This window comes from Myodes glareolus, chromosome 11 (genome assembly GCF_982192425.1).
Source record: "Myodes glareolus chromosome 11, mMyoGla1.1, whole genome shotgun sequence".
In the NCBI taxonomy this organism is placed as follows: domain Eukaryota; kingdom Metazoa; phylum Chordata; class Mammalia; order Rodentia; family Cricetidae; genus Myodes; species Myodes glareolus.
This window is the reverse complement of record NC_142036.1, coordinates 40,654,661-40,675,758: the sequence shown is the minus strand read 5'-3', so window position 1 is coordinate 40,675,758 and position 21,098 is coordinate 40,654,661. Positions and strand designations below refer to the sequence as shown.

Sequence of the window (21,098 nt, the reverse complement as noted above, 5' to 3'; positions counted from 1 at the left end):
CCCTACTAGATACCACAGGCTAACAAACAAATGATCCAGTGCTAGAAATGGGTTACCTCTTTTGGAGTTGTTGGCAAGTGAGGGTCCATACAGCCCTAAACATTATAGGCTATGGCCAGTGTTCCTGGTTACCCTCTAGAACTTAAGAGTAAGACCGTATTGCTCACTTGGGAGGCAGAGGCAGGTGGTTCTGTGACTCAAAGCCAGCCTCATCAGCATAGTGAGTTCTAGGACAGCTGGGGGGATACAAGTGAGTCCTTGTATTTAAAAAAGACTTTACTGCTGAAGACATCACATAGACATCACATAGTTGAGTCCTAGAACATAGAGAAGCCAAGCTGGCACTCCCCTGAAAGTCTTATCCCTACCAGTGAGCTTTCCAAATTGCTGAAAGTTACTATGTACACCAGCAGAGGAAAGGGAACCACCTAATGTGAATAACAACTGGCCTGGCAAGACATGTTCACTGGTGCACAGCAGCATGAATATCGCTGGAGTAACCAACAACTTTCTGACTGAATATAAAGCCTGTACCACAAGTTGAATGCCATACCTGGCACTGTTATTGGGACCAAAAATGTGGCATAGATAGCTCATAGGCCCTAGGGGGGATCCTACTAACTACTACTACTTTGTTAAATGGACATACTATTAAACTGACTCCTAATGACTGACTGTTCTATTCACTGATCAGCATATCTCTCAACCTGGGAAGAGCCACAGGCTGTGATGACTCTAAGGAAACAGTGCTCCCTGGACACAGCAGGGCAGCTGCACACACAAGCGCACAGCAGCTGTGACAGCTGTGATAGCTCAAGCCGGCCCCAGCCCCGGCCCCGGCCCCAGCCCCGGCATGAAGAGCGGCGGGAATGAAGTCCTGTTTCTAGTGAAAGACCACTCCAGTGGAATGACACACATACAAGAGCATATGGGCAGCACACACTATACATGATGAGCTTAGAAAAAAAAACAAAAAAACGAGGGGACAAAGTTGGGTTCATAGTAAGGGGGACTGGATCTGGGAAGAGTTGGGGGAGAAGACTGAATTAAATATAACCAAAATAGAATGTACAAAATTTTCAAAGAATAAAAATAAAAAATATCTTTGACATGGGTTACAAAGATAAAAAATGTAAGTTACATGAATTTATTACATTCACTTTAATAATACAGGCATAAAGGAGCTGGGTCCACCGGTGGCGCACGCCTTTAATCCCAGAACTTGGGAAGCAGAGACAGGTGGACCTCCGTGAGTTCCAGGCCAGCCTGGGCCACAAACTGAGACTCTTTCTTAAAAAGAAGAAGAAGAATAAAAAAAAAAAAAACCCTGTGAAAACCATATCATTCTTCTTGGAAATGAAAACAGAATTAGTTTTGTGGTGCCTTCTTCCAGGTGGGATCCTGAAGCTTGGTCTCCTGTCTAAATTAGCTAGCACAAGAAACAGACACCCACGCAACCCTTACTGACTCCTGCTACAGACTCATCCTCTGAAGAATTTGTTCCAAGGAATTACCTTCCGAAGCCAGCCAGGACAGGAGTTGCTAGCGCCACAACTGTTGCCCACGGCCTCCGGGGGACTGATGAACCCTTCCATCCCACGGTCTGCTTCCATTGTTCCTCGGAAGCCTCCACTTGGATCTGGAGTTTCCGACTCCCGCCGGCTGTCCTCCTCTTCGCCACCGCCGCCTGGGCTGGAGCTCTGAACCGCTGGTAGATGTACAAAAGGAGAGACTGACCATCTGCCAAACCCACTCATCCTCTAAGTTCCTAGAGCTGCACGAAGTAGAGTGTTCAGACAAATACCTGACACTAAACTGTTAAAAATTGTTTTAAAAAAACGTTTTTAAAAAATTAAAAAAAAATAAAACAAACAAACAAAAATTTAAAAGCTGGGCAGTGGTGGGCAGTGGTGGAGGTAGAGGCAGGCAGATCCCTGTGAGTTCGAGGCCAGCCTGGTTGACAAGAGCTATTTCCAGGACAGGTTTGATAGCTACAGCAAAACCCTGTCTTGGAAAAAACAAACAAACAAACAAACAAAAACAAAAAAGATTTATTTTATGTGTATGAGAGTTTTTGCCTGCATGCATGTCTGTGTATCATGTGCACATGTCTGTGTACCATGTGCATACACTGCCCTCAGGCTGTCAAAATGGCAGCAAGAGACTTTGCTCCATGAGTCATCCTGTAGGTCCAAATTTTTATTCTTTTGTTTTCTTTTGTTTTTGGAGACAGGGTTTCCCTGTGTAGCCTTGGCTATCCTGGAACTTGCTTTGTAGACCAGGCTGGCCTCAAATTCACAGAGATCTGCCTGCCTCTGCCTCCTGAGTGCTAGGATTAAAGGCGTGTGCCACTACTGCCCAGTTTATAAATTTTTATTCTTGAGACAGAGTCTTTAGACATAAAGACTGGCCTTAAACTTGGCAAGTAGCTGAGGATGGCCTTGAACTTCTGATCTTACTGCTACATCTTCCCAGTGCTAGGATTATAAGCATGTGCCACCATGGCAGGCTTATTTTTATGTTATGATCACCATAATTCATGCCTGTTTTCCAAATCCTAGCGCGTGTCTGGCAGGCAATTCACTAGCAGTATCTTCCACTAGCATTTGCCTTATGTAAAAAGTTTTTCAACACTGAGCCAAACACCTCTTAAGTTTCCACAAAATAACAAGATAAATTCTGAAACATCAACACACACATGACTTCTCACAGGTGGAAATCGGGACAGTTTCAGTTTCCTGGCACAGGCTCAGGTACTAGAGAACCATGAAGAGAGCTATAGATGGGAAACTAATAGAGGACTTGGGCTGACTTTCCTAAGTTGAAGGTTTAAATGACTTTACTTTCTGAGGGCCTATTGGGAACATAAATTTTGTATGGTTTTTGGAGACAGGGTCTCACTATGTAGCTCTGGCTGTCCTGGAACTTGCTATATATATACCACTCTGACCTCGAACTCATGGAAATTCACCTGCCTCTGCCTTCAAAGGGCTGTAAATTTTTAAAGACTAGACTACCTGGAATGGCATGGAAGTAAAAGTCTCAAGGATGATAAGGAATACAGATTTCACATCACAATGAAGAGCAAGCCTCTCACTCACTTCCACAGCTGATGCAGGCATGGAAGATACAATCACCCTGATAACTATGTCAGAGCAGCAACACTCACCATAGTACAACCTTCCCTCCTAATCACAGCTTCCCAACCCACTTACCGGTTCCGATAGACAGGCCGCTGCTGTTAGAACGGATGGTCTTAGAATTCAATACTTTCTCTGGGGAAAAATATGCAACAGGTAAGCACTGTACACAGACACTGGCAGGAAGAGTGAAGGGAGACAGAGCAGGGAGGAAGTGGTCACTGGCATCTCTGACTCCCAGTAATCTAGTACTTACTATTTACAAGTCAGTCTCAGAAGTGAAACATTTACCGAGCTACTATACCCATAGTACTGTGGTGGGAGTTTTCTACCTTTGCTGGAAGTGTCGCGGAAGCTTTACAAAGTAATAATTCCTAAATCCTACACAAAATCCTGATGAAATTGGTCAAGGATGGAGCAGCACTAAGATTTATAAAAGCCAAGGCTTTATCATGGAGTTCAAAGTAATGTTTCGGCAAAAAAGCATGGAAATTTTCTTTTAAAAGAATTAATGAGCCAGGTGGTGGTGGCACATGCTTTTAATCTCAGCACTCAGAAGGCAGAGGCAGGTGAATCTCTGTGGGTTCAAGGCCAGCCTGGTCTACAGAGCGAGTTCCAGAGTTTCAGGACAGGCTTTAAGGCTACATAGAAAAATGCTGTCTCTAAAATAAAATAAAATAAAATAAAATAAAATAAAATAAAATAAAATCTGCCTGCACTCAGGAGGCAGAAGGATCAGGAACTCAAGGTAATTTTTGGCTACTAAGTACTGAGTTTGAAGCTACACTGAGCTACATGACCCTGACACAAAAGAGTCCAATAGAGAAGAACTATCAGATGACTAATTTGGGAAACAAAACTGTTCTGTTCCTACCATCCAGCACATGTCTTGAAGAAGCAGCCTCTGCAGCCTCTGCTTCAGGATACTTCTGTTTCCAACAATGTCAGTCCTGCCCAAGTCACCCCAACTCCATATATATGAAACCCTTACCAACAATAAGAATGGTGTGCCAGCCACGGCAAGAAAGGTCTGGGACATGATGCAGTGATCCAAAAATAGGCCGAGGCCATGAGGTACAGATATCAGAGCCATGTGGTCTCTCTGTGGGAGTCATTGCCAGGCGGCCGTTGCCACCATTTCCCCAGGCAAAAATGTGATTATCTGGGAAAAAATTAAATAGCAGATTAATAGGACACTAACTGCCTAGTTCTAGAACTAGAAAGATGTCCAACTAAGTACCAAATTAAAGAAAATCTGAATATTTCTCTATATAGAGCCTAAAACTCTTCCTGATCCCACCCTGGTAAAAATGACTACTACTTCTATGCCTGCCATTCATTCATTCACTCACCCATTTGCTTGTTCATTCGAACAAGTAAGAGAATCTACTTGATAGCAAGTGCTGCTTAAGGTGTCTGAGGCAGGACATAAGGCCAAGTCCTTGCTCCAGTGGCTTCAGTGGGGAGAATAACAACACCGAGACAAACAGCTCTCCCCTATTTCCGACTATGGCAAGTGCTGTGAAGGACGGGGTGCTGGTGAAACATGAAGGATGTGAGTAGCGGTGGGATGGCAAGTCACCACTTGAGAGAAAGTGCTCAGAGGCGCACTCTTTGAACTGAGCGAGTTTCCAGGCAGACTTAAGAGCAAGAGCAAGGCTGCACAGGCACAGAAGGAGGCGGTTCTCAGGAGCAAAGTAAGACAGAGGGACTATGGTAGGAGAGGTCCTGGTCATAGGGGCCGTGCAAGCCTGACTTGAACCAAGCCGTAAGAGCAGGAGGTATTTAAGAGAACCTCTGCGGTTATGATGAAAACCAACTGCAAAAGAGCAAAGGTGGAAGCAAAGACCAGTTGACGTATGGATAATAGCAAGAAACTGTTGGGTATATTTGGAACACAGTCAACAGGACTTGCTGATGAGCCTGGAGAGCTCAGGGTGGCGCTGACTGAGTAAGAGTCTGCAGAGGAACAGAGGGGAGTGTAAAGGAATGGGCTCATGGAGGAGAAGAGGTGGCCGTCTTTAGCACAGCACCTATGTGTGCTTCTTCCCACATACCCAGCCAATGCTGATTGGGACCAACACGGTACTGTACAAGACAGAAGTACTCAACAGTTCTGGAGATACTTTACCAAAAATGTCAAAATTAAAAAAAAAAAAACAAAACAGGTGAACTTAGGATATCAACCTGCCATTATCTAAAAATCTGGCCTATAAAAAATTTGCTACATTGGACATATACCAGTTAGACAGAATTAACCCAGCCAGCTATCTGGAAAGCAGGAACAAAGCATAGACAGACTCACCGTCAGTGGCGGCAATGGTGAACTCATCGCCACAGGAGACCCTGATCACTTGCTTCCCACCAAGGGGTCCCCCCAACAAGTTGATTCCCAGGCGCTTCTTATAATTCCCAACACCCAACTGCCCACACTTATTACAGCCAAAAGTCAGCAACCGGCCTCGTTCTGAAGGAGAAGCAAAAATAAACAGCCAATCACAAATGAATCATGAAACAGAGAAGATACAGCAATGCAGGCTCCATGCACTAGAAGACAGAAATATGGAGCTACCCAGATGATCTTGAGGTAGAGTATCTAAGCAGTGTGATCAATCAGAACCTCTGACCATAGCATTTTTCCAATATTTCAAACAATATTAAAACCAAAACAGGAAAAAATCCCCCCAAAACAAAGCAATTTATTTATTGTGCATGCATAGGAGGATGAACGCGCCATAACTGCGGTCAGAGACAACTTTCAGGGAACAAAACTGTTTTACCATGTAAGTTCCTGGGACCAAACTAACATTGCATTTTAAATTCAGAGAAAGGTACTACCCTTAATTTAGAATACTTACAGTAGGTACCAATCATAAATATGGTTTTTATTCTTTTAAGAGTATTTATAGCTGGGCATGGTGGTGCATGCCTTTAATCCCAGCACTCAGGAGACAGAGGCAAGAGGATCTCCAAGTTTGAGGCCAGCCTGGTCTACAGATCGATTTCCAAGTCAGCCCCGGCCACACTGAGAAACCCTGCCTCAGAAAACAAACAATTATTTATTTATTGACTATATATATACACACACACATATATATGTATGTATGTATGTATGTATGTATGTATGTATGTATGTATTTGTCTCTCTGTGTGTATGTCATATGTATATGTGTCCTCAGAGGTAAGAAGAGGGTATCAGATCCCTTGAAGCTGAAGTTATAGTCACTTTTGAGCAATCCAAATTGGGTGCTGGACATGGAACTTGGGTCTTCTGAAGACCAGCAAGTAAGCACTATTAACCACTCCACTGAGCCATCTCTCCAGCTCGAAGTGTGGTGTTCTTATTAAAGTGCACATTCATTTTGTATTTATAGAAATCATTTTCAAAAAAATCTGTGCTTATATGCCTAATTTGTTAATAACATAATACTGAGTACTAGGGAGAAGTCAGAGGATGCATTAAGAGGATTATTAAGAAAGCTAATATTTCACAGCACAAAAGAACCTGAGCTTTGAAGGCATATGACACAGCTGAACAACTTACCATCAATAGCAGCTGTATGAGTCTTGCCTGGGGCAATGGTACGGATTTTGTAAAAGGACAACTGTTTGGCCAAGGTAAAGGAGGTCGTGTAGGGCACTTCATGGTATGCCTGAGACAAGTAAAACACAGAGCAACAGACTCATAAAGCAAACAATGGTGATGGTGGTGGTGGGGCAGGCTGAGGATGGAAAAGGCCTTTCAAACAAAAACTGCTAAGAGAGGGTGCCACATAGCTTCCCATCTTCAACAGGACATAAGAAATAAGCTCAATACAGAATCAGAATTTGATATAAGAAGCAGGGATTTCTGAGTATAAAGCCTACATTCTGAATTAAAGCATGCAACACAAGAACTCTTCATCTCGGGAGATTATGATCTAAGGACAGAATAATTGAATCTGTGTTGCTTGCACGCTCTGCCTCTTTAACAAGGAAGAGCAGGGTAAATTTGCTCTTCAACTTACAAAGAAATCAGATATTGTGATCTAATTTTACCTACAAGGTAGTGTTTCACAAAATTTCATAACACATATTCCTCTGATATTAAAAAGCAAAAAACAAAACAAACCAAAAAACCATGTAGCAGGGCAGTGATAGTGAATGCCTTCAATACTAGCACTCAGGAGGAAGAGGCAGGGGTATCTGAGTTCGAGGATAGCCTGGTCTACAGAGAGAGTTCCAGGACAGTCAAGACTACACAGAGAAAAACCAAAACCAACAACAAAAAATCCATGTAAATGAAGTTCACAACAAATCTGCATTTTAACAAACCACAAAATTAAGCTGCAAATTTGAAGATGCCTTTCAAACTATCACTCTCCAGCCTTTACCCTGAGTTTGTGCTCTCCTGAAACTGGAATTCAGACACCACATACAAATTAACTCTTTCATCAAGTTAGGGAACTGTAAATTTACTTGATTTTTCTTTTTCTTTTTTCTTTTTGCATTTGAAGGGGAAGGGCAGGGAACAGACTTGATCTTTAGAAATGACAAAAACTCATGATACTAACACAACCTGGCCGGGCAGTAGTGGCACACGCCTTTAAACCCAGCACTCGGGAGGCAGATGCAGGTGGATCTCTGTGAGTTTGAAGCCAACTTGGTCTACAAGAGCTAGTTCCAGGACAGGCTCCAAAGCCACAAGAAACCCTGTCTTGAAAAACCAAAAAACCAAAAAACAAAAACAAAAAACAAAACAAAAAAACACAACCTGAAAATGTGGAACGGTATTTACCCTTGGTAAGTTTATGTGAGATCAGTAAGTCAGGAATCTACAGAGACATAAAAATACTACTTTTCATTGGCACAATATTCTTGTCCCTGACAGGCAGAGGTGACACACACCTTAAATTCCAGCACTCGGGAGGCAGAGGCAGATGGATCTCTGAGTTTGAGACCAGCCTAGTCTACAGAGTGAGTTCCAGTACAGCCAGAGCTGTTCAGTACAGAAACCCTGTCTTGAAAAACAAAAAGATGAAATCTGAACTCTCTCTTTACCCTTTGCAGCCAACTTTGCTGAGGTGTAACTGTAAAACCTACTGCACATAAGCATTTGTGGGATTTTCGTCTTTGGTTTTTAAAGGGGTCTTGTTACATACTCCAGGTTGGTCTCAAACTAAAGATCCTCCTGCCTCAGCTTCCTGAGTGCTAAAATTAAAGGCATGCACTATCATTTAGCTTATGTACCAACACATTTGTAAAACCACCACCCTGATCAAGACAGAGGCCACTTAGGTAATTCTCCTACTTTTGATTCAGACCCCTGTCCCCGAACAAAGCAAAGAAATACAATAAGATAAAAAACCAAAACAAAATTCCACGAAGACCTACACTTCTCTGAAGTAGCTCTGACTACTGCCACCATGCTCACTTAGCCTGTCCCTGAATGTCACACAATATAATCATATGCTCTTTTGTGGCTGGCTTCTTTTGTTGAACATAACGTCTGTGAGATCACTTTATTCTTAAGTCAAAAAATCCCAACCCAGAATTCTGCTGATGTGGTTAAAGTCTCCAGGGCCACTCACTTCATGGTTGATGATTCCAGACATGCACTGATTCAGCCCCAGTTTGTTGAACTCATTGAGTCCACAGGCCAGCACTTTGCCTGACTGGGTGAGCAGAAAGGTCCCATCACAGCCACATTGAACTGCAACAATGATTAAAGCCTTTGGAACATCTACCTGCAAGAAAAAAGGTTGGGAAAAAAAATCCCAAATAGATAATTCATATTAGAAAAGAGCCCTCAAGTTCCATCGTCATGCTGCCCAGCAGCTTGGAGGTCACTCTTGCTAACACGCACTCCAGTTGTACAGCATGGAGGGAAAGGCTGGGTTAGAATGAACAGATGTTCCCTGTCAGTCTATAGAGGGGAGACTGTAGATAAGCTTGGGAGAAGGGGAGCTTTAATCTCTATTTGGCTTTGTCTTCAGACATAGAGGTTCCTGAATAGTTATGGTAGAAACACGGCACCCTGGACATTTCAGTCTTTTAGACAGTGTACAGAGGTTAGCAGCTAGGACTTCTGTATCCTACAGTTTATAAGTCAGGGTTAGAGAATGAAGGGTATTAGATGGGACCATGGACACGTGTAAAACCTTGACCCTCAGATTCTTTTCACAAGAGGAATGGCTGTCTCTATATGCATTATTTAATCCTTAGGATACGCATAAAAACTGGCACCTGTAGATGTATTGTACTGCAGATAGCGGTAGTTAACCTTCCAGTGTCAGGTAAGCCTGGCCTGAGGCATGTAAGAGAGGTGTGCCTTTAGCTGACTCAGGTCCTGGCAGCCTCTTACAGTGCCAGCTCTGGCAGTTCAGACAGTAATCAGACACGATGTCTCCTACTGCACAGCCTCTAAGCAAAGACCGTTCACCTGGTGTTCAACCATAGAAATGGAAAGCTGGGGTAACAGATAACATGTCACTTCCTTAAGGAGACTGAGCTGTCTGTGACACTTTCTGTTTTATGTGCTGATTTTAATTTCACATCTGAGTAAGACGTGACTCCAGTGTCCATAATAGCTCTATCCACTTTCTCAATTTTCTGTGATTCAGTCGGATGACAAGACCACATAGTGCTAAATCAGGAACCCTAGATCATCAGTCTCCTAGACAGGAAAGACTTCAGGAAAACTGTTATGAGAGTCGGGAGAGAGGATGTCCTTTTGCTTGGAGTCTGTGTTTTAGACAGGCTATAGGAGAAGCTGTTTCTCAGTTTACCCTCTGTGGTGTATAGTAATCCTCTTCTGAATCCAAACCCAGTCGTCCTGAAACACACAAAAGAATGACAGTCATTGTTATCAAGGGCGTTCTTCCCCAGGAAGATGCTCTAAAACTCTTTCTGAATTAGCCTGTCTTGAAGAAAGGCTATTTGATATCTAGGTGCTCAAAGACTGAAATTATGAGGAGCACCTGAAAGAAGTGGAAGGAAGCAGGCTTCACCTACCATATTCACCACAGCCCCAAGAGTAGACTTCTTTGTTTCGGGTCAGAACCACCACATGATTGTCCCCACAGGAGACCTGCTCCACTGGATTGCTGAGGAAAAAGTCTAGCTGCTTGGGTTCTAGCACTTCCGGGCCAGAAACCTTGTCCACCCCCATGCAGCCATAGTAGTCTGATCCAAAGGCATAGAGCTGACCCTCATCTGCAAAAGGAAAGAAAACCCATCAGAAAGGACTTAGTGTCCCGTCAGAAAGCTGGGCAGAGCTGGAACGAGGACTACCTTAGCCAATGGTGTCACACAAGACATGATCATATCAGAAGTCAGAAAGCCAGCCCACACAAACAAGCAGAGCTGTTGTAGATAGGGAACCATGTATAGTATTACTATTGTAATGGAGATTCTAAGATTATCATGTTAAATGATCTTCAAATTTTCCTGGAGCCTTCCCTGTTTTGTAGACAGAAAGAAATACCAAGGATGGGACTAGTTTGCTCAGCAGTTAATATGTACTATTCTTCCAAAGGACCCAAGTTTGATATCTAGCAACCATGCCAGGGCAGCTCACAATTATAAGCCCAGTTTCAGGGGGATCTGAGGCCCTCCTTCAACCCTCACACTAAGTATTACATTCATGTGCACAAACCCACATTCAGATATACACATATACATAAAATTAAAAAGTAGCCAGGAGGTGGTGGTGCCCACCTTTAATCCCAGTAATTGGGAGGTAGAGGTAGGCAGATCTCTGTGAGTTCGAGGACAGCCTGGTCTACAGCATGAGTTCCAGGACAGCCAGGGCTGTGACACAGAGAAACCCTGTCTTGAAAAACCAAAAACAAAGTCAGGAGGTGGTGGCACAAGCCTTAATCCCAGCACTGGTGATGCAGAGGCAGGCAGATCTCTGTGAGTTTGAGACCAACCTGGTCTGCAAAGTAAGTTACAGGACAGCCAAGCTGTTACACAGAGAAACCCTGTCTTGAAAAAGAAAAGAAAAGAAAAGAAAAAAATACCGAGGACTATAAAGTATGAGAACTCAAAACTAAATGTAACTTTTCTCCTGATTTTGTGTTGTCAAAGCCTAAACAGAACACACAGTAGCTTTCTCCTTTCTCCCTATTACCCACCTTTCTCTCCCTGCTTATCACTACACACCATAGCAACCTGGGAAGTTCCTTTTGTTCGTCTTAGTGTTGGGAATGGAATTTATGGCCTTGCCTCTGCTATACAAGTGCTCTGAGATATTCTCCCCAGACTTGGGACTGTTGTTATTAATAAATATATTTGCTTAACGTTTTTTTTTGTTTTTTTTTCATATCCGAGAACTTTTATTGGACACAGCTGGGAGCCAGCCCTGGTGCGCTGTACATGCTACCCTTCCACCCTGGTTGTCCAAGGTTGGGGGGAGGGTGGCTCCATCCAAGGAGTCTCAGCAACAGGAACCCCACAGGCAACATTTTACTAATGATTACTATATAGTTGGGAGACAGGGCTGCTCCACAGATGCATGAATAGGTCAAATCTTTTATAAATAAACATCCAGTGAAGAGAAAAATGACAACTCTATTTCATCCTTATACACAGAGCACTCTAGGGCGATGGGTGGGGTAGCCAGAGGCTGATATCCTCACTGGTCAGGGGCCTGGATGGGAGATGAATGGGCCCGATGTCCACAGCACGGGGCGGCAGGGACCAGGCGGGGGCAACAGACAATGGGCACTAGGACACTGCATATTTACAAGAACAACTACTGAGGGGGCAGCTGCCTGTGATTGTGTGTGTCAGGCTGTTCGTTCTGGAATGAGGAGGGGTGGTCTTTACATCCTATCCTGTGACTGGTGGTGGAAAAGGGCTACTTTGTGGAGAGGATTAGGGCCACGATGAGACCATAGAGGCCAAGCACCTCCGCGAAGATGAGGATCAGGATCATGCCCACGAACAGTCGTGGCTGCTGGGCAGTGCCCCGAACACCAGCATCCCCCACGATGCAAAATGGCAAAGCCAGCAGCCAGACCACTCAGCCCCACGCTCAGGCCAGCACCCAGCTGAAGAAAACTCCTGTAGCGGGTAATGCTATGGGTCAGGGAGTTAGCGATAAGTACTGCCACCACCAGGCCATAGATGGCGATGATCCCAGCCATAACCACTGGGATGATGGACTTCATGATCATCTCCGGCCTCATGACCGACATAGCTGCGATGCCAGTGCCACTCTTGGCTGTGTCATAGGCGGCTCCCATGGCACTGAAGACCATGGCGGACAAAGCGCCTACGACAGCAAAAAACGCAACATATTCAGGGCTGTTCTTGATGTCAGCCATGTCTGCAAGCGGGGAGAGGACAAGCTTAGCCGGCGGCTGGGGTAGGATGGCGGGAGAGCGAGTGGGCAAGCGGCGAAGGTTCTCAAGGTAGCTGAAGTGAAGGCGACCCCGCCAGTCAGCTACTGTGCTCTAAACACCCTTTTTGTTTTTGTTTTTGTTTTTTTGTTTTTGGTAATCTTTTGCTATAAAATCTCAACTAAAATGGCACAGCATTAGTACAATGTCCCATACTAAATGTACTCAAGATGTTTTTCGTAAGTGGCTTACCTGTCACACAAACAGTGAAATCATCACCACATGACACTTGGTGGATAGCTTTCCCTTGCAACTTTTCCACATGCTTTGGCTGTCGATAGGAAGCTTTGTCTCCATGTCCTAGCTGACCGTGTAATTTAGTGCCCCCTTGCATGTTCTGTTAAAAAAGAGATCTTGTGAAGTTTTAACTTTTTACAATAAAAGTTAATCTTTAACATCACTTCTGAAGAAAAACAAGTGGGGGAAGAGGAATAAGTTTTCACTACATAGCACTGGCTGTCCTCAAACTCTCTGTAGGCCAGGCTGGGCAAGTTGCCTATTTCTGCCTCTTGTTCACCGCTATGCCTTAGTAAGATAAAGCATTTCAAAGGTTAATATAAACCCTACCTACAGGTAAAGAAGACTTTAAACACATCCAGATTCATATCCATCAGGCATCAGGACAAATTTCAAATCTTGTCACTATTTTAGTGTAACATGAACTACATGTTTAACTATGGGTGATGCTGAAAAGTTCATTATAGAGTATAATTTGATTGCTTTTTGTTCTAATTTGCTGCTGTGATAAATACCATGACTTAAAGCAACTTGGAGAGGAAAGGGCTTACAGCTTATAGTCTATCATCAAGGAAAGCCAGGGCAGGAGCTCAAGTCAGGAAGTAAAAGCAGAAGAAAATGCCCCACAATATTCCAATCTGATGGAGGCAATTCATCAACTGTGGTTGCCTTTTTCCAGGTGACTAGTTTGTGTCGACAAAAACTAACCAGAATACTTTTTAAATGAGTAAAACCTCTTGAAAACCACCTGGACTAGAAGTTTTATAAACTTTGGTCGGATTCCTTAAAACAGAACAGTTAAAAAGACTATAGCTATATCAAAAGAAATAAAAGAAAACAAAAATAAGAAAAAAGAGAGAATTTGGTTCTATCCAGGACACAGTGATGAGAACAGTTCTCATGGCTCTGCAACAGTTTCAGAGACAGCCATCTCTCCACGCACCGACTCAGGCACAAACCCTTTAATAAACAGTTGTAAGGTATTACTTTCATTCCACTTCAGGCAGTTGCCTCCAGCTAATTCTTTAAGGGACAAGGTCATCCTTTGTTACTAAGGCCAAATCACTTATTCTTTTAATTTTACAATTACTCATAGTCTACTCTCATACCACACACCTATGAAGAAAGTTGAAGCCACTGAAAAATAGAAGAGCTCCCTCAGAGAGGAAGCAGGATCAGGGCAGGGATGGGAGTAGCAAGTAGCCTGAAATGTACCTACAGAAGGCACAGCAATGAACTAGAAAGCCAGTCAAGTCAAAACAGAACCTCAAAGAGGGAGCAGTCAATTGCGCTAGGTGTTACAGAGAAGTCAACCTAGGTCAGACAAAGGATGTTTATTTTCGCAGTTTATAGATCGTTTGGTAACTGTGTGGCAAGGATGGAAGCTGTACTGTAGGTGAGGAGAGTTAGAGATCTGGAAAAGGCAGAAAACACATTGGTGGTACACATCTATAACCCTAGCACTTGAGAGGCTGCAAATTCTAGATCAGCCTTGGCTACAGAGTTAAGATTCTATCTCAAAAAATAAAAATGCAACAATAAACAACAGCAAAAGTTGAAAGACAGAGCCCAAATTCAGAGGACAACAAAGGGAAACTCTTGGCTATTTTCATTCATGATGAGGGACTGGGAGGTTTTCTGACATAGCAAGTCCTTCCTTTGTTACAAAACATTTCACAGGTACTAACTGCTCTAACACTTGTGATCACAGAACACAAGTACCTGACATAGCTGAAATCATCTAGTTGTCCATGACAGACAGCTCAGTCTTCTGAACCCAAACCCAAGGTTCTCTCAATTTTCTTTCCCTCTCTCATCCATTTATCCAGAAACCATTACTAGGTGGCCCTACGCCCTAGGAGTGCAGCTCCATGAGTAAACTGCACAGCCACAGCTGCTCTACAGGGTTCATGTCCGACCGCTCGTCTCATTCCTACAGCACAAGACAGCTAACAGATGCCTGCAATCCAGACGCAATGGGCTTGTAGCCTACTCTACTTACCACCCAAGTGTATAGTTCCTTCTCCACAGTGACCACAGCAAAGTGGGTGTTCCCTGCGCACACCTGTCGGGCACTACAGCCACTCTTGATGACATCCAATTTCTGGGGTGTAGATTTTCCACCACCCCAAACATAGACTTCACTGGTTCTTGACGTTACCACAGCAATGGGTGCTTCAGTCACAGTGCTTGACCTGCCAGCAAGTCCCAACAAAGGCATATTTAACATAAAAATTGTTTCTAATCAGACTGGGGATGTAGCTCAGTGCTTGCATAGCAAGCATGAAACCTTGGTTTGATCTTTAGAGCAGTGTGGGATGTATGTTTCTTTTACAAAAGAAAAAAAAAAAGACTATTCCCTTGGGAAAACTGCCAATTTTGGCATGAGAAAGTATGTTCTTTCAACCTTTTTTCATAACAGGCCTCAACACAGCTCAGCCAGACCAGATTCCAGCTCCATTTTTAAAACATTCATCATGGTACTAACATCCACTTTATTTTGAGGGGAAATTATGGCTTTCCTTTTCTCTTCAGAAAAGACTCTCTGGGGGCTAGAGAGGGCGTAGTGACTAAGAGAACTAGTTGCTCTTCCAGAGGACCCAGGTTTGAGTCTCAGCACTCAGTGACAGCTCAAACTCCAGTTCCAAGGGATCTGAGACCTTGTGGCCTCTGTAGAGACCAGACACACATGTACACAGACATACAAGTAGGCAAAACAGTCACACACATTAAAAAAGCATACAAAACAACAAAAACACTCCGTAGGGGCTGGAGAGATGGTTCAGCAGTATGTAGAGCTCTTTCAGAGAACAGTTTCCAGCAACCATATCAGTGGCTCATAACTGTCTGAAAATCTAGCTCCAGGGGATTCAATGCACTCTTCTGGTCTTTGAAGGCACCTGCATGCACACAATACAGACACAGACACAGACAATAGGTGCGCGCGCTCTCTCTCTCTCTCTGTCTCTCATAGAACAAATAAATCTTAAAAAATAAAAAATAAGAAATGACTATCAGACATTTAAGCCTATGGTGGCTCCTAAATTGACACACAGGTTGTGGGGATCAAATAATGCGCAGGCTCAAGTAAGCCTCCCATATCAGGAACTGAGGATATATAATAGTCCCAGAGTCTCTTGAGCATTACCTTGGTCTCTTTGTAGGTGCATTAAGCAAAGTGACTTTTTCTTCCATCTCTCTACCAAAAGAAAAATAAAGTTATGTAAGTAAAATACTAGGTACATTACAACCATGTTCCTTTAATACATTTCATGGACTAAATCTTATAACCATATGCATGCATTGCACAACTGAGTTACACAGACCTGACAGTGTATGACTTGTTAAGTACAAGGTGGCAGCATTTGAGGTCTTTGCTTTATATGTATGAGAAATGGTCCAGAATGGAATAGGGAGCCCTGAGAGCCTCTCCATCTGATCTGCCCACTAATTCACAAACACAACATCTCCAATCCTGGGCTTGTTATCTTTCTGCCAAGTCAGATTTTCTTTCTGAGTTCACCATTTTTATAACTGACAATCCTTCCTTCTCTTCTAATCAACTCTTGTCAACTCTGACCCTCCTCTCCCTTTCTTCACCATGCCATTTCTGTAGTCTTCTTACACAGCACCTTTTAAAATTTCCTCTCTCCCTCCCTCTCTCCTCTCCTAACATAGGGTCTTCCTATATAGTACAGACTGGTCTAGAACTTAACTTGTGATCTCCCAATGGCTGTGGCCTTCCATTGCTATACGTCATTATACTAAACTATTGTACCCTTTCTGCTACTCTTCCTGCCCAATCTTTCTACCTTGGTTCTAGGCAGCTTGGCTTCCCTTCTGACTCAAAAACACAGCAGCGCCTCCTGGCCAGCCTTGCTTGGGAGAATCCCAATCAGTCCTTATGTCTTAAACTAACCTAACAAGGGATACAAGTTCTATTGTCCAACTTCTTTAGGCACCCCTCTCATCACATCAAACACCTAATTCTTCTGTACTCTCTTTCTTTTTAAGATTTATTCTATTTTTATTTGTGTGTTGGGGGGACATATATGCACATGAATGCAGATGCTACCAGAGGCCAGAGGAGTCAGATTACCTGGAACTGGAGTTACAAGTAGCTGTGAGCTGCACTGAACTCAGATCCTCTGCAAAAGCAGCAAATGCTTAAACCCTAAACCATCTTTCCAGCCTGTGAACTCTCTTGTGAACTAAGTTTGACCTTCTAGAGTCTCCACCCTTTTTCTCTTTACTCACAACCTGTATTCCAGCAGGCTCACCATTCTACATAAATTTATGTGCAGAATTCTCAGGCATCAATAACTTTTGAAAGCTCTTCAGAGAACTTGGCCAGGTCTAGAATCACTAATCTAGCCAAATAAAACTGTGTCTCCAGAGTATTTTACACAACTTACTGTATTTATGCTTTTCATTCTATTTTTTCTCTGCATCTTACATTTTACAAAGCACAAAGTGCAAAATAAAATATTTAATTAAAAATTAATTGAAAAATTTCAGTTAAGAAATTAAAGTCATAATTTTATTGTTGAAAAATAAGCTATATATAAATTTAAACATGCTTAATGAATTGCAAATGATAATAGTGCCTGAATATGCACAGAACATAAATAGAAACATAGGCTGTATAACACATAATTCTAGATATTGAAATACTGGTTATAAAACAACAAGGCTCAGGAAACACTGGGGAAGAGGGAGCTGGGAGAGTTTAAGAGCTAGATGATGAGAAGAAAGCTATGAAAGGCTGTCTTTTGACATGGCGTGGCTGATGTTCTCGTGAGCTCACTGAAGTTAGAGTTACCTGTGAAGATCTGATCAACAGGACCAACTAATGTCCCCTAAGCAACAGTATCTAAGATTCAATAGGCAATAGGTTGTCTTTTTTTTTTTTAAGTGAGAAGGTATGAAGGTGGGAGGGGCAAATTCTGGAAGCCTCTGGGGATGTGAAAGGGAGGAATTGGTGGTAAATATGATCAAGATATATCGCATACATGTATTAAACTGCACAAGAATAAATAAAAGGGCTGGAGAGATGGCTCAGTGGTTTAGAGCACTGCCTGCTCTTCCAAAGGTTCTGAGTTCAATTCCCAGCAACCACATGGTGGTTCACAACCACCTGAAATGAGATCTGGTGTCCTCTTCTGGCCTGCAGGCATACATGCAGACAGACCACTGTATACTTAATAGATAAATAAATCTTAAAAAAAAAAAAGAATAGGGGGCTGGAGAGATGGCTCAGAGGTTAAGAGCACTAACTGCCCTTCTAGAGGTCCTGAGTTCAATTCCCAGCAACCACATGGTGGCTCACAGCCATCTATAATGAGATGTGGTACCCTCTTCTGGCCAGCAAGCATACATGGAAGGAATGTTGTGTATATAATAAATGAATAAATCTTAAAAAAAATAAATAAAAGATATCCTAAAAAATGAATAAAACAAAGGGAATGGAGAGACGGCTCAGTGGTGAAGAGCACTGGTTGCCCTGACAGGAACCAGGGCTTTGATCCTGTATCCCTACAGCAGCTCACAAGGACTGCAGCTCCAGTCCAAGGCCATCTGTGGCCCTCTTTGGTTCTCTTTGGCACCAGGTATGTATGTGGTGCAAACATACATGCAATTAGACACACAAAAAATAAAAATAAATCTTAAAAAACAAAACAACTAAAAACCAGGAAAAAAATAGTTATGGAACAAAAATTTTACTCTAAACTATAGAAAAATTAGCAGGATGGGCCGTGGTGGCGCACACCTTTAATCCCAGCACTCGAGGGGCAGAAGCAGGTGGATCTCTGTGAGTTAGAGGCTAGCTTGGTCTACAATAGCTAGTTCCAGGACAGGCACCAAAGAGACAGAGAAACCTTGTCTCGAAAAACAAAAAACAAAAAACAACAAAAAAAAGAAGGATTAAAAGAAAATACAGGAAAAAGAGGTTCAGAACATAGATAAGACAAAGCAGAGGCAATAAGAGCAAAACTGAAACATGGGATACATCAAATTAAAAAGCTTCTATACAGCAAAGGAAACAACATAGTGAAGAAACAGCCTATAGGGTAGGAGAAAATACTGACAAGCTTCATCTGATAAGGGGCTAATTTCTTGAACACATGAAGAACTTGAATATTCAATTAAGAAAATAACCCTAACCTCATTTTTTTGTTTGTTTGTAAACAGGGTTTCTCTGGCTGTCCTGGAACTCGCTCTGTAGACCAGGCTGGCTCGAACTCACAGAGATACGCCTGCTCTGCCTCCTGAGTGCTGGGATAACTTCATTTTTAAAATAGTAATTTGAATAGACACCCTTAAACATAAAAAAAAGAAACAAAATGACATGTATATAAGAAAAATTCAATATCACCATCACCAAGACAGCAAATCAAAACCTGGGGAGATTTTCTTGTCCCAATTAGAAGACCGTCCTCAAAAGAGCTAAAAAGTAACATAACTGGCAAGAATGAGGAAAGACAGGACTTATACACTGTTGGTGATAATACAAATTAATATGCTATAGTATGGAGGTTCTTCCAAAAACTAAAAATCGACTGATGGATGCCTATAATCTCAGTGCTTGGGAAGCTGAGGCAGGAGGATGGCATGTTTGATGTCAGCCTGGGTTACAGAGCAAGGTCTTGTCTCCAAACAAAAAAACCCCTACCCTAAGCACCTAAATGCAAATCTTAGGCTACTAATGCCTCAACTGTAGGCATAAAAGATATGAAGGGACAGACAGCTCTTGGGTTATATCAGGACAATTCCAGAGTAAATAGTTAAAGAGGTAAAAGTGAGGAGGTACCCTTAAGCAATGAGAGCAGGGTGTTGGGGAAGGAAAGAGCACCCTTCCTCGTGTACTGTCAACCATCTTTGTAGATTACCTCCTGCGTTTCCTGAGAAGGGGGAGATCCAGAAGTTCATCTGCAGTGGGTCTCTGCTCAGGATCCTAAACAGTAAAAAAGGTTTTCTTTTACAGTGAATGGACAATATGGAATCTAATGAAGAATTTTACTTTTGTAGATAAGTTAGCTAAAGAACAATATGCACATACTTTCATCTTTAAAATTATAATTTCCAAGAATGAGAGGCCCAAAATGCCTGTTAATATATCCTGTTTCCTAGACACAATAAGGAAAATGCACCCATGAATTCTCAATAATATGGTTGCTGAATAAGACCAGCATAATGACTCCAGCAGTTAATATGTCAACAAGGACGGGAACGTCCACATGATCTCAGCTCTACATGAAGAGCTACCAGTAGTCAATGCTGCTGAACAAGGAACAATGAGTTCTCCACAAATTGAGTTCCTACATAGGTTGTCCAAGAGTGTTGGATCCTCTGGAATAGGAGTAACATATAGTTGTGAGCAACCATGTGGGTGCTTGCCTTGCAAATTGGACCTGCGTCCTTTGGAAGAGTACCCAGTGCTCGGACCTGCTGAGCCATCCCCCAAGCCCCAATAATGTTAACTTTACATAACCAGGACCAATGCAAATTATCCTTCTCTCCCTAGAATCTGGACTCCATAGGTTATAGACACGTGCACATATATAATCATGTGTCAATAATAACTAAAGAAGAAATCAAAAATTTGGGAGGAGGGACATGAGAGGAATTAGAGGGGGAGAGTGGGGATAGGGGTGATGTAGCATCCATATATGAAGTTCTCAAAAAAAGGGCTTAGAGAGATGGCTCAGCAGTTAAGAGCACTGACTGCTCTTCCAGAGGCTCTGAGTTCAATTCCCAGCAACTACATAGTGGCTTACAACTATCTGTAATGGGATCTGATTCCCAATTCTGGTGTGCATGAAGACAGAACACTCATATACATAAAATATATGAATAAATAATTTTTTAAAACAACAAAAAGACTATAATAAAAAAATTATAGTTTCTTGCCAGGTGTAGGGGAAGCACACTTTTAATTCCAGCATTCAGGATGTGGAGACAGGTAAATCTTTGTGATTCAGCCTGGTCTACAATGCAAGTTCCTGGCCAGTCATAATCAGACTTTGTTTCACAAAAATGACTTTATTCTTACGTCTCTTTCTCATGTTTAATGTTTATCAATCATCTCCTATGACAAACCCTGCTATGAATGAGGATTTGTATAATGTGCCCTCCTCATCTACTCAGTTAAGATAGCAACTTTCAAAGCCTAACACATAAGCACTGAGTCACCTTGGGCACTCGTAAAGAGAGATTTCTGGGCTTTATTCAGAGGCTCTGCGGTCTGAGGTAAGGCCTAGGATTCTTCTTTTTCCATACAAAACTCTCCAATTGGGTGATTCTGATGCTGGTGGCTTTCTGGCCATACCATCAG

The 21,098-nt window shown here is 42.6% G+C and overlaps 1 protein-coding gene and 1 pseudogene across 1 annotated transcript in view; both read right to left on the bottom strand.

Moving 5' to 3' along the window:
* The window catches only part of Nek9 (NIMA related kinase 9), a 38,946-nt gene that overhangs the window by 7,463 nt on the left and 10,385 nt on the right, over window positions 1-21,098 (bottom strand). The window contains exons 8-19 of the mRNA XM_085697375.2: window positions 19,654-19,718; window positions 15,912-15,962; window positions 14,766-14,958; window positions 12,719-12,863; window positions 10,134-10,334; window positions 9,908-9,954; window positions 8,711-8,866; window positions 6,685-6,793; window positions 5,446-5,607; window positions 4,132-4,302; window positions 3,216-3,275; window positions 1,515-1,708 (exon numbers count right to left, since the gene is read on the bottom strand). Of these exons, the coding sequence (XP_085553501.2) occupies window positions 1,515-1,708; window positions 3,216-3,275; window positions 4,132-4,302; window positions 5,446-5,607; window positions 6,685-6,793; window positions 8,711-8,866; window positions 9,908-9,954; window positions 10,134-10,334; window positions 12,719-12,863; window positions 14,766-14,958; window positions 15,912-15,962; window positions 19,654-19,718 (1,554 nt within the window). The remainder of the gene's footprint in view (window positions 1-1,514; window positions 1,709-3,215; window positions 3,276-4,131; window positions 4,303-5,445; window positions 5,608-6,684; window positions 6,794-8,710; window positions 8,867-9,907; window positions 9,955-10,133; window positions 10,335-12,718; window positions 12,864-14,765; window positions 14,959-15,911; window positions 15,963-19,653; window positions 19,719-21,098) is intronic.
* On the bottom strand, window positions 11,556-12,464 carry LOC148120478 (V-type proton ATPase 16 kDa proteolipid subunit c pseudogene; annotated as a pseudogene).